This window comes from Saccostrea cucullata, unplaced genomic scaffold (genome assembly GCF_032062105.1).
Source record: "Saccostrea cucullata isolate Sc308-1 unplaced genomic scaffold, CSIRO_AGI_Scuc_v1 ctg240, whole genome shotgun sequence".
NCBI lineage: Eukaryota > Metazoa > Mollusca > Bivalvia > Ostreida > Ostreidae > Saccostrea > Saccostrea cuccullata.
Genome location: NW_026930783.1, coordinates 388,713 through 407,140, shown reverse-complemented (window position 1 = coordinate 407,140; position 18,428 = coordinate 388,713). Strand labels below are relative to the sequence as shown.

At 35.0% G+C, this 18,428-nt stretch overlaps 1 protein-coding gene across 1 annotated transcript; it reads right to left on the bottom strand.

The window, feature by feature from the left end:
• Window positions 1-1,786: 1,786 nt before the first annotated feature.
• On the bottom strand, window positions 1,787-16,849 carry LOC134230097 (mannosyl-oligosaccharide glucosidase-like). The gene is made up of 2 exons (XM_062711885.1): window positions 16,450-16,849; window positions 1,787-3,760 (listed from the first exon to the last, which is right to left on the bottom strand). The coding sequence occupies exons 1-2, from the start codon at window positions 16,678-16,680 to the stop codon at window positions 1,904-1,906; spliced, it is 2,088 nt and encodes a 695-aa protein (XP_062567869.1). The 5' UTR covers window positions 16,681-16,849; the 3' UTR covers window positions 1,787-1,903.
• Window positions 16,850-18,428: the final 1,579 nt, after the last annotated feature.

Here is an 18,428-nt window from a genome sequence, read left to right as displayed (position 1 = left end):
TCAAACGGATGTTCCATACTTCTTAATCATCAAAAAAGTAAACATTCAGACAACATAAACATATTGTCCATCAATAAAAAGAATAAAGGCTATGTATCCAAATTTTTGCGACATACCGCGATACAACGAAACCCGCGATATAATGAGAATCGAGTATATATTATAATTCCATGTAATTTTATAACTCTTATAAACCCTATTTTATTATCAATTATATATGTTCAATTAAATTCAATTTTAGAGAAGCAAATGGACAGCACATAAAAATACTGAGACTAAAATCAATGATTTGATTAAAACAATGTTTGATGATGTAAAAAAAAAATCCCCTGTGATATGTCAAAAAGTGAACCTCTGGATAAAATTTAAGGAGAATCATGGGTATCAAACAGTTATTCGAGCATAAAAATCCAATAAGCAATACAAGTCAAAAGAAGAGCAAACACGGACCTCTAAAACATTACATTACATATCCTTTTGGAAGTACCCGCAACATTTCATGCAAGCTCATACATGTAGTCAAACTGTTATTTTCATTAACAATGTCTACAGTTGTCTGCTTTTAAGGTACGACACACCTCACCTTGCAATCCTCTTAAGATGAATCAACTTTAAAAATTATTGCATCGGGTTATAGTGCAAAATATAATGAGGACATAGTTTTTATGATTTTCTTTTCGTTATACATGTACAATCATTATTTTACTTAGTTTAATATTCCTAGAACTCTAATGGTGCAGAATACGACGCAAGCAAGATTTTACTTCTAGTATGTTTGGAAATAAAATTACAAAGGAAATACAATGAACTATGTTTGAGACAGGTCGCATCAACTAAAGGTAGTAAGTAAGTAGTGAGCCCCCCAGTTCTTCATTTTTACTGCAACAAACCTTTACCTAAGATTCATCAATTGAAAATTTATAATGTTATATGGACGCTTGATGACAAATTATACTCAGGAATAAGCCATAGTTAATAGTTGGACATATTAAAAAAAATAAAAGCCTGATGAATACCATGTCAGAAAAAAAGCATATTTAAAAAAATGTAAAGTATGCTTCCTAACTCTTATGAGAGTTTAAAAAAATCTAATTTGCATACAAAAAGTAAAAGTTGCCCAAGCTTCACACGAAAATACAAATTCTTTTGAATCGCTCCCCTTACTTTTTTTTTTGCTTTTTTCTACTAATACACACTCATGTTTAGCTAATAGCATGTTCAAATAATGAAAAGAAATGCAAACAACTTCAATTGAAACTACAATTACAGTTCTACAAAAAAGGAATTGTTAAGAAATTTTACACCATGTATTCTATACATGTACATATATTTCAAGGATTTAATTACATAGATTGATCTTACTATTTTTAATTTGTTATCAAATCTAGCCATTTTTTTGTTACGATATATATTTTTGTTTGGCACGATATAAAACTAGAGGTACTGTGAGCGATGAGCTCACTAAATGATACCCCCCGCCTCCACATAGTTATAATGGCAAAGTCCATATTTTGCAGTAGCCGGGAAACCCAAAATATGAGTTGGATTCAAAAGTAAAATAGGAGGTGCACATTGGCAATATGTAATAAAGATTCTGTGAAAGTTTCATTAAATTTCCTTCAGTGGTATGAGAGGTGATGCGGATAAGAGATGGGTACCCCAAAGCGTAACAGACGGACGGACGGACAGACGTACAGACAGACGGACGGACGGACGGACGGACGTACAGACGGACGGAAATACCGATTACTATATACCCTCCCGCTTTTCAAGCGGGGGGTATAAAAATCGTCACATTTTAAATGGTTTTCTGCATTTTCATTGAAAAGAGGAATTCACAATAAGTTTTCAGTTGCGTTATATTTATGTTATTACTATTCTTTACCTTGCTGTTCTTAGAAGCTTAGTATTTTTCTGCCATTATGTTCACAACAAGAGCAGACCATCCAGTAAAAGGGTAGCTCCCCTTGCCTATTCCAGTAATGTCATCATATTGTTCAAATACATAACCTCTTTTATTGTACTGTTTGAAAATGTTCTGAACAACATTTTTTCTTAGCTCTGTATAAATATTACTTGCTTGATTTTGATAAGGACCAGGAACTTGAGAGTAGTGGTGAAGTCCACTGATAATTAGGTAGTTCATATTTATCCATATTGCTCCTCTCCAGTGCGGAGGGTCGGTGAACGTATTTGGTTTGTTGTAAAATTCTGACTTTATAGATAATGACCGTATCCCATATTTTGTCCATAACAAATCTTCTTTTCTCAGGTCTGACAGCATTTTTTCCAATCGAGGAGAATCTGAATCAAGAATTTTTAGCATCAAAGGATATAAGCTAACGTATCCAAATATCCCAGTATATCTAAATGTTGGATGTGCATGAACATAATAGAACTTACTGGTGGGACTGAACATGTCTATGTTATCAATAAGCACTCCATCATCACTGTATATGTCGATGTCATTAGCATGCAATCCATAATCACTGAAAATTTTTTGTTTAGAGTCCCAATGTAATCTGTCTAACAATTCGTTATCAGTAAGATCTTCATAAATTTTCTCGTATGCGCTTGAGTCCTCTCCAATCCTTTTTGCAATGTTCGCTAATACTCCCGAAGCCATCGCCATCCAACAACGAAGGTCAAGGTGACGCTCATTTTCGTCAGGATGGGACGCACGGGGGTAATCATCTAACCCAGAAGCATAGGTGTATGGAATAAATTCCATTTCCGCGAAGCCTTTCCTTCCCCTCCAATAAAATGAAGTATGTATTTTTCCAGCTTGACTTACTTGTAACCATTCGAACCATTTTTCCATTTTTGGAAAAAAAATCTCCAAGAAAACCTTGACATTTTGTTTGTTTTTAATAAGATGTTGAATGGCTAGAAAAAGAGAAGGTGGGTTTGCAATGTTGTTTCTTTGCACAATAAATTCAGATGGAACCTTAGCTTCTGCTTCCTCTCCAAGTATCTGTTCTCTGGGTATCCATCCTTCTTCATTTATCAAGTTTAACCAATGTGCAATGATATCTTTTGATATTTTTGCATCCCAAAGAGTTATTAAATGAAGATCAAACCCTACATTCCAAAGAAACCCTCTTGGGAATTTTGATCTAGATGGTATAGACGTATATAGTGTAGCTTGCCTATGCTTTAAAACTTCTTCGCTCTTTTCAGATTGTACTCGAGATGAACCATGGAAGTAGCTTATGCTCCCAAGCATATTACTCAGTGCTGCTTTTGCAAAGTTGATGGCTTTTAGTGTGTATTTTTTCGATTCCAAATTAAAAACAGAAGAAAACTTTTTGTCAAATTCTCCAGAACGTTTTTCTATCTCTCTAGTTAGTATTTCACCTTGAAGAATATTTTCTGAACGAACACTATTTGATTTTAAAATAATATCAAACTTAAGTGGTAACTGGGCTGTTATTTGGTGAACAACAAAATTTATTCCACGATCCGTCTCTTTAGTCCCGTTAAGTGACATGTATTCCTTATTTTCAACTAAAGGTTTAGGTACAAAATGTTCTGAAAGAGTCTTATCTAAAACATCCAATCCAGATACATGACCTTCAAAAGAATCATGCACTATTATTCGGGAATCGGTTGATGTTTTGAAAGAAATATGAAAGTCTCCAAGTTCTTCACTGCTACCAACAATTGCTGATTTACCATTATTTTTAAAGTAAGACAGGTTTCCTTGTTTATCCAGCGCAGCGTATGTAAAAAATGATACCACAGGAGCATTATTTTGGTTCTGGAAGAAAATAAAGAAAAATTTTACAACATCAATTTGAAAAAAAGAACTAATTATTTACAACATTGTTTTCTTACCATGGTACTGAAAGTTGTCATTAATGTGTTGAAACATTATTGCTACCGGTACTTGCTTTGTGGCTTATTCGAAGAAAAAAAATTAAATCTTCGTTGTATTTCAAAGATCATATCTAGATCTGTTAACGGATTATGGAAAAGAACACATCCCCATGTTTCGTTTTTTTTAACATTAAATATCATTTACGTCATACATGTAGTATGCATAACACTTCAAATAAGAACATTTTATTTATCATATTTAATCTTGTTTTTTTTAATACCACCCAATCTACTTGCGCATAAATTTCACGTGGCATTGCACTAAAGTACGATGGCGTCACTAGTGAATACAGTAATGTACGGTTGAAATACACAATTTTTGTGTATAAAATGTTAATGATAAACAACTGTGTTACATAATTTACTATGTCAAGTTGTTAATTCTCTCAGAAGAGAACTATCAGTTTTATGTAATTTTAGTCTGGAAAAAGTAGCCTTTCTCCTTGTAAATATATGTAAATACCTAGTACCTTTTTTGTTTGTTTGTTTGTTTGTTTTTGTTTTGTTTTGTTTTGTTGTTTTTGCTTTATAAAATATCAGATTTGAAATATCCTATGTCATTTAAATATAACAAAATCTTAATTTACAACATTAAATTAATTTATGTAAAACATCTGACATGGCAAGAAGAACAACTCCGATTTTTCTCTTCGCCAGTTTACATTCCTGTAATCTGATAATCTCTTATCAGCAACTGACCAGCAGGCATGATTACGAAGCTATCTTAGGACTAAGAAACGTCTTATGATATACTTAAGACAATTCTTAAGACTATGTGGGGTTTTCGAAAGTATCGTAACTTAAGAAAGTTCTTAAGAATAATCTTAAACTTACGACAGCTTTAGACCTATCAAAAGTCAGTCGTAAGTAGAAATAGCTGCGTCAATGCTGTTGCTGGATCGAAGAAATCGTCGTATCAGACGTGATTGAGAGTTTAAAGATATATAGGAAGAACTCGAAAGACTGATTACTAGTATGTCGGGACCGTTAACGACAGCTGTAAAAATTATATACTACTGTAATATATGGATTTCGTTAAATAAAATGTTTGATAAGACTATTAATTTTTGTTGGTGTGTTTATCAAAACAAATGTAATACAGTTTGACTGATTAATGATATTGCGCTCTATTTCATTTAAAAGTAATATTTATTTTCTATGCCCCCCCCCTCCTTGAAGCTTCAATGCTATAAAAAAATCATGGATTTCTGTATTGTGTATATAACTATATATCATGTGGTTTACAGATGTTGAATAATTACACAGTTATAAATGTACTGCATTTACACATGACACGGACGTCGCATCGATTTTGAAGGGGGAGGGGGGGGTAGAAAAAGAATCCAACTAACATAGAACAAGAATTTAACTTATGTTTATAAAAAAAACTTGACTAGCGAAAAAGAACCCCAAACATTTTGTAGCTCGAAAATCCACAGGCACCTGACGTTACTTTATTTTTCTTCAAATAAATAATAATAATAATAATAATCTATTTTTAGGTAGGGGTATATTTTTTCATTAAAAGAAAAATAAGTAACTTCAGGTGCCTGTGCGAAAATCTTTTTTGCTGGGGAAGAGGGGGGCTAGGTGTCAACTTCTTTGGTGACAAATTTTACTAGTACACTACTACATCACCCTTTTTTTAATATACAACACAAAATGGGGGAAGGGGCGATCTTCCTTTGAATATTTTCATTGATACAATGTAAATAGCATGTTTCGTCCTCCCTTCCCCCATGTTAAATAACATGCCTGTATGCATCTACTTTCCAAGAATATCCATCGTTAAAATTCTTATGACATCCAGTGCCTCATGCAGATGCACAGCATACATAGTAAGAATATGTATCCTGATAATTAACAGAATAAAATTCAATTTCATTTAACCTGAGAGAGTCGCGGAGTAAGGATTTGATCCTTACGTCTGAAGTCGTGTTCGAATCCCACCGTGGGACATGGAGACCGGTCTTTCGGATGAGATCGTATAAGCCGAGGCCCCGTGTCGCAGTTGGTGGTGGCACGAAAAAGATCCCTCATTGCTCAATGATCCTAAGTCTCGAGAATAGGAGAACATTTGTAGCTCTCCACCGACGAGGGATGGCATCTCCGTATGAGGAAAGATTCTCGAGAGGGACGTTAAATTAAATAATATACAATCAATCAATCTTAACCTATGAGAGAGAGAAAGAGAGAGAGAGAGGGAGGGAGAGAGAGAGGGGTGTTTCCTGTCATAATGATGTAAGACGTCTAAACTTAGGAAAATCGAGAGAGAGAGAGAGAGAGAGAGAGAAAGTTTAATAAATGGGTTTTCCGGGTGACCTCACAGGTGTTGATACCGCCCTCTGTGGCAGAGATTGGAGTATAACCAATTATTCCCACAATGTTTTCTTGCGAATGATTTAGTTTGGGAGGGGGGCGGGCTCCTCCAGTTTTGCCTACTTCCTTCCGATTTTGCTCTGCATTCCGTTTCACTCATGTAAATTGGCGCACTTTTCATCGTTCAAGTATTCTGAATGATCAAATGGCACTCTATTTGATTTTAAACGTACCCAATATTACAGTATATCGTTGAATTTAGATGATTAATAATTTTAGATATATAATTTATATTTATAAATTTAAAAAACCCTTAAATTTTTATTTTAACTTTCGCTCCTTTAGATATTTTCATTATGGTGACATAACGTGTATCATTATATATATATAGCAAAAAATTACAACTTTCTGATCCCTGACAATGGTGTTAAAAGCTTGGAGTATTTCTATGTCATAATGATTTAAGACGTCTTAGCTTAGGATAATCATAAGATAGCTTTGAAAAACACCTTAAAATAATCTTACGATGATCGTAAGATTTTCCTAAGATATGTCTTAGGAAATTTCTTATGAACAATCTTAGGAAAGTTTCGTAACATGCCTGCAGATTCAGCTAATTTTGCGCACGCCTTCATTCTTCCAGCGTGCATTGCCTTGTCAACATACATTCGTCAGTCATCTTGATTTGTTTTTCCCACCGTCCCACCAAAATGATTTAATTTTATTTTTTATGTTCTTGCCATGTTTGATGAGAGAAATAAATTGAACGATTTAAATCATTTTGTTCTTGTGTATAGTAAAACTGTATGGGCGATTTTTTATGCCCCACTTATGATAATTGGCTTAACAAAATGTATTTGTTAATTTTATGCACATGTTTTTTATGATTATGATATTTGTCAATTTGTTTAATTAGTATTTTTGCATGATTTGTCTTGTCATTTATTAGATCAAAATAAATGACATTTTTCAATTCAAACTCTCTTCATTTTGTTTTTACAATATCAAACGAAGCAAAACTATTGTCAGTGTATTTGCATAAAGAAATATTGTCTAGTTATCTCGAAAGAATAAGCAATTCATAATGGCAGTATCTGTCATGGCTTTATTTTGTTTAATATAGGGTCATTACATAGTGTAACAATGCTATGAAAACAATGGACAATTATCAAGTATTATTGCAAGTGTCAATGAGTAAGCGCCGATCCTCAATCTGGCATTTGGCGCATACGGTTTGCAGAAAGAAGGAGCCATATGGTGCTGACAACCCTGGACGATAAATAGAAGTTGCCAGCGATGGCTTGTTGCAAAATTCTGTGGTGCGTCGACATGGATTGCAGCCTGGAAGGGTCTCTAAAGCCATGACGAAGGGCGATGTTGCACTGGAATTAGAAATGATAACAGCAGAAACACAGAAGAAAACAAACAAAAAACTTGAATGCACAAGATTTATGCCCTAGCATGCCTAAGATAGAAAGACAATATGTATGTATATTTATGTAACCAGGTTTTAGGGATGATTGGTGAAAAACTTCGCAAATTTGATGAAGAATATAAATGTAATTAAATGGTGAGGGTGGGTGGGTGATCGAAATCGGTGAAGCGGAAAGGATGTGTGCGCAAGCGCATTACATGACTTATGTGTCATTTTGGCAACTTGTTTGAGGGCAGAGGGAGTTATCGCGCTTAGCCTATTCTTCTTCGATAACTGGCATTTACCGCACATAGCAGTAAATGCAATTATCTCGAAAGAATAAGCAATTCATAATGGCAGTATCTGTCATGGCTTTATTTTGTTTAATATAGGGTCATTACATAATGTAACAATGCTATGAAAACAATGGACAATTATCAAGTATTATTGCAAGTGTCAATGAGTAAGCGCCGATCCTCAATCTGGCATTTGGCGCATACGGTTTGCAGAAAGGAGGAGCCATATGGTGCTGACAACCCTGGACAGTAAACAGAAGTTGCCAGCGATGGCTTGTTGCAAAATTCTGCCAAGTGGATTGCTGTACGTGAATATCAAGACAGCAATCCATCCGCCAACAAGTGGCGGACAATTTGGCAAACAAGACATTATGTCTTATGCAACGCAATGATTCACAATGCAATTCAAAACAATATGCAGGGTAGCAACAATGGTCAATGTGGCAAAGCAAGCAATACAGTACAACACAACAATGCATCATCAAACATGATTTTTTTTTTGAGGGGGGGTGGGGTGGTGAGGGGATTATTATAGGGGATAAGGAAAGCAATTCAACTCAATACAATTGTGACTACTATCGGGAATATGATTATGGGATGGTATGTGGGGGCCTTTTATAAGCCATGCACAGATACTGTGTTTTAGGGGAGGATGAGGAAAACTTTTTGACTGGAAGTCATAAACTTGGACAATGCCGTTTGAATTGTAGTTGTAAATATAGAATTTCCAAGATCTGATAAATGTACACAATCGAGGAATATTTTGGGCTGATCAATTTTAATATCTGGGTGACGTATGAGGGCCCCATTTAACTTTTGCACAACAAAGCAACCAATAGAACTATTAATTCTTTTTTTTAGCTTTCTCTGCAGCTTCGCTTGAAATCATGTAGGGCCAGTATTTGCGAGGAAGTATATTTGACCATACAAGAAGAGTGTTTGGTAATTTTTTATGAAGAGAGGCTAATAATGACTTCATGGCTACTTGTAGTTTTTTAAGTGACTGAAGGCCAATACTGTTGCCACCGCAGTGGACTACTAATACTTGAGGCATGATTTCATTATGACTATTTAACAAAATATCAATGTGTTGATCAAGTTGCTCCCATTTTAGCCCCCCTGATCCAGACCAGGTTACATCTATCTTAAGGTGCTCCAGAGACAAGTTTTGGCCAATTGTTGAACGTGTGCAGTAATCTTCGGCTCGTCTGATAATGGAAGATCCAACAATCCATACTTTGCATCGAGTTCCGGCAAACTTAGCTAAGAGTTAGTAAGACTGACTATCAACAAGACTACATTAATTGGGCGAACATAAGACTTTAAAGCGTTGGATTTCCATCTACCCATGGTTTTAATTTCTTGCTCTGGAATACCTTGCATATAAAAATGAAGTTGCGGCCCCTATGCGAAATGAATGGGATTTGAATGTTGATATATCAAGCTTGAGGAATGATAAAGCTTTCTTTATTATTTGATTGAATTGATAGTAGGTCAAGGGTGAGCCATCCCTGTGGCATAAGAACTGTGATGTTTGATTTTTTGATGGTCTATGGGTCATGAATTCTAGTATGTTGTGGAATAGGACCTGATTTTGTTTTGTGCTATTAATTTGCATTGTTGTGCCCTTGCCATGCTGATCTGTTTTTGTTTTCCCTAATGTGATCCGAATGCATGACTGAGATATTGATACATTTTCTATGACAATGGGGAACTGCGGGTGTTTGCCCTAGTGGTAGTTATCTCACCTACTCGAAGTAAAGCAAAGAATGCAAGGCCATATGCAGAAGAGAAGAGTAATTTTTCATGATAATTGCAGCAAACATGTTGCAAAAAGTCTATTATCTTGACTAATAGGGGAAATGTTATTAGACTTCTTGAATCTTTCCTATGGTTAAGTTGTTTAAAGCCATTGAGCATTTGTTGAATATGAAAAATTGGCATGGTTCTGGGAAATTACCAAGTTTTATGTTGAAGCTCAAGCCTGTTAGGTTTTAGCTGTAGAGTATGATGTCCCCTTTGACGATAGGTAAGCGATATAGTTTATTATTTGGTCTATGGGAGGGGGCCACAGTTCCGTTAAGTTAAAAAAAATTTCTAAATTGTGCGAAAAATCATATGCCACCCCCCTTGCTTTGAAACAATGCCTGTTGGGCTGCACTTGATATTTGACATAGGGATAATCTTGAATGGCCCAGCTATTCTACCTAATTTTGCCTCTTGATCAATTTTTTCTTGCAGCTGCTGTGGATTTGTTTGTGCCGATTTCATGTTTTTAGATTTAGTAATTCCTGTATACCCGAATAGCAAATGTTGAAATCATATTGAAAGCCATTGATTAATTCCTGAGCAATGTGTTGCAAGGGGTAATCTTTAAGCATTTAATTTAGAATGGGGCCAGAGGCCTTGGGGTCCCAGAGGCCTTGGGTGGTTTGGAGGGGGCCTTCTACCCTGAAATCTGTTTGGGGGCTGGCGGGGTTGTTCGGCCTGGGATGGACAAAAGTACTCCGAGCGGAATTCCCGATTGTTTTGCCAGTGGCAGTTTATGAGTGAGTGATTACTGGAGCATTTAATGCAGTTGTGTTGATAAGTGCAGTATGGTCTGCCGCATGTGCCTTTGTAATTGAAGTCAAAGCATTTTGGAGATTTAGATGTATAATTTGGTGCTTGCTGCAATAGAGGGCTTTGGCCATGTGTCACATACAGAAGCCACAATTCCGAGTCGACAGACCCCCAGTTAAGAGTATGGTTTCTAGCGCGCTTATCAGATAACCTGAGACAAAATATTTTTGATAATGTATTCATCCATCTTCACAAACCATTACCGCTCAAACCAAACGATGAGCCCCAGCAACAGCTCGCATTTGTTGATGGCGAGCTAGTGTTAAAGGCTAAGCATAAGGAAATCAAAATTACTTCAATCCAAACATGGACAGATGCATTTCTCATATTCAGTAGCATCTACTTAACAAAGTACCCTGAACACATTCAGCCAATTCTGAAATACAATAACATCATCCGTACTGCTGCACAGCGATCATCAAACTTAAATTGGCTCAATTACGACATACAGTTCAGACTTACATGCGCACCCAATGCGTCTGAAATGCTATTTAATGAATTTGGTGTTGACGCATTTGAATTACTAGACATTGTATTAGTACACAGTGTACCTGCAGAAAACACTGTTGGTGATGCCTCTGATTCTGGGGGACCAGGAATGTCTATTACTGATGAAGTTGTAGGCTGGTTTGATAAGGCTAGAGGAATGACCCCCGGAGTGACCTGGATCGCTTGAGTCATGGTGTTTGCAGCAGGAGTGACCTGGACCGGTTGAGTCACAGTACTTGTAGGTCTGGAGCCAGTGGAGGGTTTGGCCTTCCTGGCGGCAGCTTGTGCACGGCCTGGCCTGGCGTATGGCGATTTTAAAGCCCTTTTTGCGCGGAGCATACTTCTACAAAACAATTAACTGTGTAACTTGTGATTAACCTAGTCATTTTTTAATTTTAATTAATTAATTTTTCATTATTTTATTTACGAGTTTTTATTTATCATTTTTCTTTTTTTTTTTTTATTTTATTTATTTATTTTTTTTTTAAATAAGTTGCTTGCGATTGTGAATGATTAAGCAGTTAACTATGAATAAACAAAGTGTACGTAATAAGAGTTTAGGCTTTTGAAATGCCGCCATTAACTGATGGTGATGTTGATTATCGATGCAGCAAAATCCGCTGTCATCTGAAGTGCTGAGGCGTGGGAAACGCCCAATTTGCTTCCCATGCTTCGTTAGGTGTTTAATACAAACCGATAACCTATGGAACGATACCTGTACAATACAATAATCCTCTAATTTGGTTGAAAACTTGGAGCTGATTTTCTTTCGTCTCAATTGATCGAAATCATGTGTTATTTTGGCAACTTGTTTGAGGGCAGAGGGAGTTATCGCGCTTAGCCTATTCTTCTTCGATAACTGGCATTTACCGCACATAGCAGTAAATGCAAGTAACTTAAGCAATTTTAAAAAAAATAATAACAAAGCCATATTTAAACTTTATGATTATACGAGGGTTGTTCGTAAAGTCCGTGGACAACATTGATAATTACCAGGCACGTAGCAACGCTTTTTTTCCCAACATGACCTTAACTATAGAAAATGTCCATTGAATAGAAGGCCCCCCCCCCTGCTTTGTACCACAGTATATTTATAGCAAGGAAATATAGGAATTGACATTGATAAAATGTATGAAACTATTATTTTCATTAAATTCGTGTTTTATTTTATCAACCTGCAAGTTTTCAACAAAATAAAAGCACAAATAGCTTATTTTTATCAGATTAAAAAAAACACGCACTCATATCCTGAGCACTAAAATGAAAATTCTTGACGTTACCAGGCGTCAAAAGCATAATACTAGTACATGCAACTTTACTCGACATAGTCACTGTTTAACGCAATACATTTCTTTTGTCGCTTTAACTAGATATAAATATGTGCACAAAATGTTCAGGTTCATACGTAAAATAATATTTAATAATGCCTGTCTCATATTCTGCAATCATCCAACCTCTGTCCGCATAAAAACGATTTTATTAATGGAAATACGGTAAAGTCACGTTACGAAATTCATTTTATACAGCACTCAAATCTCGGAATGATGGTTTTCCTTCACGCATGTCATCCTGTTAGCTGTTCCTTTCGTCCGAAAATATTATATGCCGCTTAAATACTAGTGAACGACTTCTTTTACTATGTTTTTATTTTTAACAAAGTGTATTGGTCTCTGTTGGTGTTTATCCGATGTCTACGCAGAATTTAATCACTGCTAACTGCTGTCCACCTATTCCGAAAACGTCCATTTTTTTAACAATTCCGAACCGTCTTAATATGTTTTAAATTTGATTGCTCAGCAAATTTACAATTTTGATCGTTCAAATTTTGCAGGTTTGCGGTGATAACTTCTGTCAACCTTATAATGTAAAAGTCATCCAGATTTCCGCAAAATTTTATAAAATACAAATGAAATCTACAAAGTGATAAATAATTTTTTAATTCAAATTTTTCGGTGCTCCGGGTCTCCATTCCAAGACTAATTAAGAAGCCAAAATTGTAATTAAACATTTGAAATTGACCATAATTCATAATTCATGTTAAAATATCCCTGCTATATTATCTTTCTTTGATTATTCTTTATCAAGTATAGTTACGCCATTTTGAGAGAATGAAACAATGTACAATTTACTGATTGTTGTAATTAATTAGCATAATTAATTCGTTCAATTATGTAAATCGCACTTCACCCGAGTATACCTGATAGACCGGACGTATTTCATAGCGGTCCGGATTTCTTTCTTTAATAGTGTTCTTAAAAATTTCCAATTCAACATGTAGCTAAGTATGTAAATATATATATAGTGTTTAGTAGTTTAGTAGTAGTGCTAGTTGGTTTTTGTTTCTCTTTTTCCTTTGTTCTTATGACTTTTTAACCTTTTTCTTTGTCCTGAGGAAGGAACAGGGCGTCCCGAAAATTTGACAATTTTTATTGTTCTTGTCGTTGGTCATTTTTAGTGCTCTATATAAATTTCCATTCGTGACCTTGTATCTCCTTGGTAGATCCGACATTTAGAATATACAGTGTTGTTGGTTTTTTTTAGTGCTATATATATATATATATATATATATATATATATATATATATATATATATATATATATATATATATATATATATATATATATATATATATATATATATATATATATATATATATATATATATATATACCCGTCACATTGTCCTCTTTTTTTGGTGGCATTTTATTCTACAATATGTCCAAACAGTTGTAATAGCCATAGGTGATAATATAATAGAATTAATAATTTTCTTTGCCACTAAGCTACAAACACATGGTAGATAGGAACAAACATGCTTACATTTTTCATCTTTATCATTTGTTATTGAACTCTTCACAATGCATGTTGCCAATCTATTATCATATACAAGTGTCGGCTCAGCTTAAAATAGGTCAGTTCATCATGGTCATAATAAAATTCAACAATTGTGACATAAAAAGTGGTAGGCAACCCACTCTTTTTATAAATAAATAAACAGATCTTCCAACCTTCATTAGATACATGGAAGATTAAGAAAAGCAAACTGGAGCCTTCACATAGTCACATGCAAGAAGACATTGATAGGCAAACCACTTATAAATAAATAAACAGATCCCCCAACCTTCATTAGATATTGGACCGTTCACGGTAGCTCAGTCGTTAGAGCGCTCGCTCCGTGATCGGGAGGTCGTGAGTTCGTATCTCGGCCGCGACTGACCTAGTCGTTAAAATTGGTAGCAACTGTTCCTTCGCCATGCGCTCGGCACTTTGAAGTGAAAGTTGCGGGTCCTTTGGATGAGACCTTAAAAACCGAGGCCCCGTGTCAGCGGCAGGCGTTGGCACGATAAAGATCCCTCACTGCTCAATGGCCCTGAGTGCCGAGTAAAGGTCAAAATTTGAAGCCCTTCACCGGCATACGGTGACGTCTCCATATGAGTGAAAAATTCTCGAGAGGGACGTTAAACAATATACAATCAATCAATCATTAGATATTGGGAAGATTAAGAAAAACAAATTCCTTTTTTGAAATAAAAAAAAACAGATCGTCCCAACCTTCATCAGATATTGGGAGATTAAGAAAAAGAAACGGTAGCCTTCACATAATATGATGGAATCAATTGACGATTCCCAAAATCAATTGGAATCAATTGACGATTCCCAAAATCAAATGGAATCAATTGACGATTCCCAAAATTGACCAGTACTGACACCGACAAAAACAGCTGGAGCCTTCACATACAAAAAACATTGATAGGCAACCATTCTTAAATAAATAAACAAATCGTCCCAACCTTCATTCGATATTGGATATTGGGAAGATTAAGAAAAACAAAATGGAGCCTTCGCATAAGAGGATGGAATCCATTGGCGATTCCCAAAAATTTGACCATTACTGACAGTGACAGCAAATTATGAAATCATGTAACATAATGTGTAGAAACATGTCGAGGTTTACGTTGAAATTACATAAGCACTAATATAATGTCATATTTATGTGTAACATGTGACATGACATATTAGCCAGAATCTTTATCACATGCACTCAGTGTTTTCCCTAAGAGCCGGCAATCAGGTAAATTGACTTGAACTTTAGAATAACCATTTGTTGTAAGATCCACAGAGATTTTGTGATCTCTAACCCTTTACTTTGAAATAAACGGAAATAAACGGAAAACACTGATGCATAACCATCTATCATCGTATGTGCAATGTACTACTTATCATTATTCTCTCATCCAATCAGATGGGAGGCATGGAGGGCAGCACTTTCTATGCTCTGAAGGTACTTCTTCATGAAACGGTGGTCGTGGCTGCTGTCTTCAGGTGAACCCCATCACTTGCCAAGTATTTCATGTCTGCGTTCCAGAAACTGCAGTGGTGCCAAATTTAATTATTACTGGTGAACTGGTGATATTGATCTTGTAAATGTTTTTTATTGTCAATCACTGTCGCCTACTTGGATGGATGTCTGCTGACCTTGAAAGTCGAGTAATTCTCTTGAGCTGGCTAGCTCGCGGGTCTTGAGACCGCCCCTGGCTCGAATTAACAATTTAAATGTATGTTTATGTAGCCGTGAATTATCAAAATCTGGTTCATTCAGTTAAAAAACACAAAGCAACTCTTCAAAGAAGGATTGACCTATCTGCACTACAGTGCGCGGTTTGGGATATATCAGGCTTTTACCTCCATGCCGACTAATCTAAAATCGATTAAGACAATTGCACAATCAATCAAACTGTTCAAACTGGTAACGCATCTGAGGTGGTGTCACAGGAGTAGAAAATATTGCTTTAAATCAGCGAATTTGAATTTCTCTCTAAATTGACTGCAACCTCATGTTTGCGTAAAATTAAATTAATTGAGCACTCGATCCCAATCAAGCCGAACCCGATCCAAACATGAGTTCTATCCGGATCCAGTTGACCCCACTCTTTTTACATTAAAAACAATAACAACTGCAATTTTAATCTAAAATTATATATATATATATATATATATATATATATATATATATATATATATATATATATATATATATATATATCTATATATATATATATCGTGTCACAGGTAATTTTCATATATTATTAATTTTCTTCGCATTAAGGAGAGCGTTTTCCTTTATTTGAAAAGAACACTTTGGAGCAAGTTTGGATAAAATCGATCCGGTGATACGTGATAAGGTTTCAAAAATAAGATGTTAAAAGCTTACAGATGGACAGGCAGATATAGAACTACAAGCAGACAAACTAAAGATGAAATGTGATCAAAAAAGCTAATTTGGCTTTCAGTAAGTTGAACTATAAATGAAATCAATTATTCCAAGCTTTTGTAAGATGCATAAACTGTACACAAAATGACGAATTGTTTTTGAAATTTAAACAATAAAATCTTCGTAACATTTTATTGAAGATTATTCTCTATACTTACCGTTGAAAAAGCTGTTATTCTTGCAGACCACTCCCAACCATGATGTCCAACTTGACGTTTCACAAAAGTTGTGTTGAATATGAATTCTTCCTCCTCCACCTCATGGATGCCAAAACTAGAACCGTCATGTCTCAGCCATCCATATTTTACCAACTCATCATCTTCCTTGCACCAGTGACGTAATTTATTAGACCCCTGTTTTCTTGAATCTGGAAATTGTTTCATCCACATCAGACCTACGACCGGAGATCTAGGCGAACGTGTTTTTAATCCAAAATAAAGATTTGCTCGATATGACCCCCAAAAATATTTAGAGTTTGTTTTAGCAGACGTTGTCAATTTCGAATTAACTTTTGGAATTTTCAATGGATGGTTTATGGTATCGGTCTTCGAAATGTATAAATAAAAGTACAATCCTATGCCAGCAATGAATAAAACAAACCATGCACATAGACGTTCAAGCATTTTATCTGAAGACACTTCCTTGGTACGGGTCTTTGGTTTTGTGCTACGGATTTTTGAGACTTCCGATGTTTCTTTGTTTTGTCCTTTCTTGTGATCTGAAGACACTTCCCTGTTGCGTTTCATTAGTTTTGTGCTACGGATTTTTGATTTTTCCCTTGTTTCTTTGTTTTGTCCTTTGCTTCGTTTCGAGTTACCTGTAGGTTCAATCTGAGAACTGTCTCTGTTACTTTCTTTACTATTCCCACCAAGATACTCATCCGAGACATTGGTTTCATCTCTTAGTTGTGAACATTGGTCGCCATGATCATCTACTTGGGAATCCAGGTTTGATTTAGATCTACGGAACAGCATTTAAACCATAACAATAAACCTTTGATGATTTTATTAATTCTTTTTAAAAACTTGCATTTCGATTATTGAACGTATTCTTTGTGCAATAGAAAAAGTATAAGGAGAATAGGAAACTTCTACTTCTATTCTAGTTCTATATATATATATATATCTTGATTAAATTATAAAAGCTATTGTCGTTTGATACTTTTATCATTGGCAAGATCGACCTGTCGTATACGAAACTGAAAATAAAAAAGATCAACATACAACTGCTTTTAAATCAATACTTTTAAATTTTAAAGATAAGATTTAAATAGTACAAAAGGATTGAAAGGGATGAGTGTGAACAATTTTATCATAGCAACCAGTAATTGCAGATATACTAGTATTCAGAAAAGACTGGATCTCAATTTCACTTACTCAGTATGTGCCCAAATTAATTATTGTCATAAATTTCAAACCGCATTGAAAGATGTTTGTTTAATTTGCAGAAGACAAGTTCATTTTTTGACTACTATCCACCTTAATAGCGGGATTTACGTCCCCAAACGTGTTTGCAATTCCAGGAATGAATGTTATGTGGTTTTGGTGTTTGAGCACGTTTCTGATATTTATTAGTTTTAGTGATGTTATGGTGTCAAGCATTTATTTACTTTCATCTACCCAATATCAGAAAACAAGAGGCCCACTGGCCTTATAGGTCACCTGAGTATGATCTAACAACTTTCCAACAACTGAAATTGGATGGTGTTTTAAGGACAGATGATACAAACAATTTTTTTCTTTGAAAAAGGTTAAATATCATGTCACAAGTTTAGAAAAGTGGATGGTTCTTAGAATTTTTTCTCCTAAGAACAGGAATATGAAAAAGGCTTGGAAAATATCACTAATATTTCAATGAAAATACAAATATAGACAAATCACATTCAGTAAAGGTTTACAGGTGAAAATAAATTTCAGAATATGTTACCATGGTGCTAAAAGTATAATATAAACTAATGAAAAATATACCATGCCAGGTAAATTTTAAGAGGACTATCAAAATGACAAAAATATTGCAATATCAAATAAGCTGATTTTTACCATTTAGCTTTTCCTAATAAAATTCACCTGGTGTGGTATATTTTTCTTAAGTTTATATTACACTTTTAGCACCATGGTAACATATTCTGAAATTTATT

What these genes read in the sequence shown, in the direction of transcription:
- LOC134230097 (XM_062711885.1), bottom strand. Translation starts at nt 16,680, where the DNA reads ATGTGGATGAAACAATTTCCAGATTCAAGAAAACAGGGGTCTAATAAA. An exon ending in GAATAACAGCTTTTTCAACG is followed by an intron (nt 3,761 to 16,449) that starts GTAAGTATAGAG and finishes ATTTTCTTCCAG; the next exon opens with AACCAAAATAATGCTCCTGT.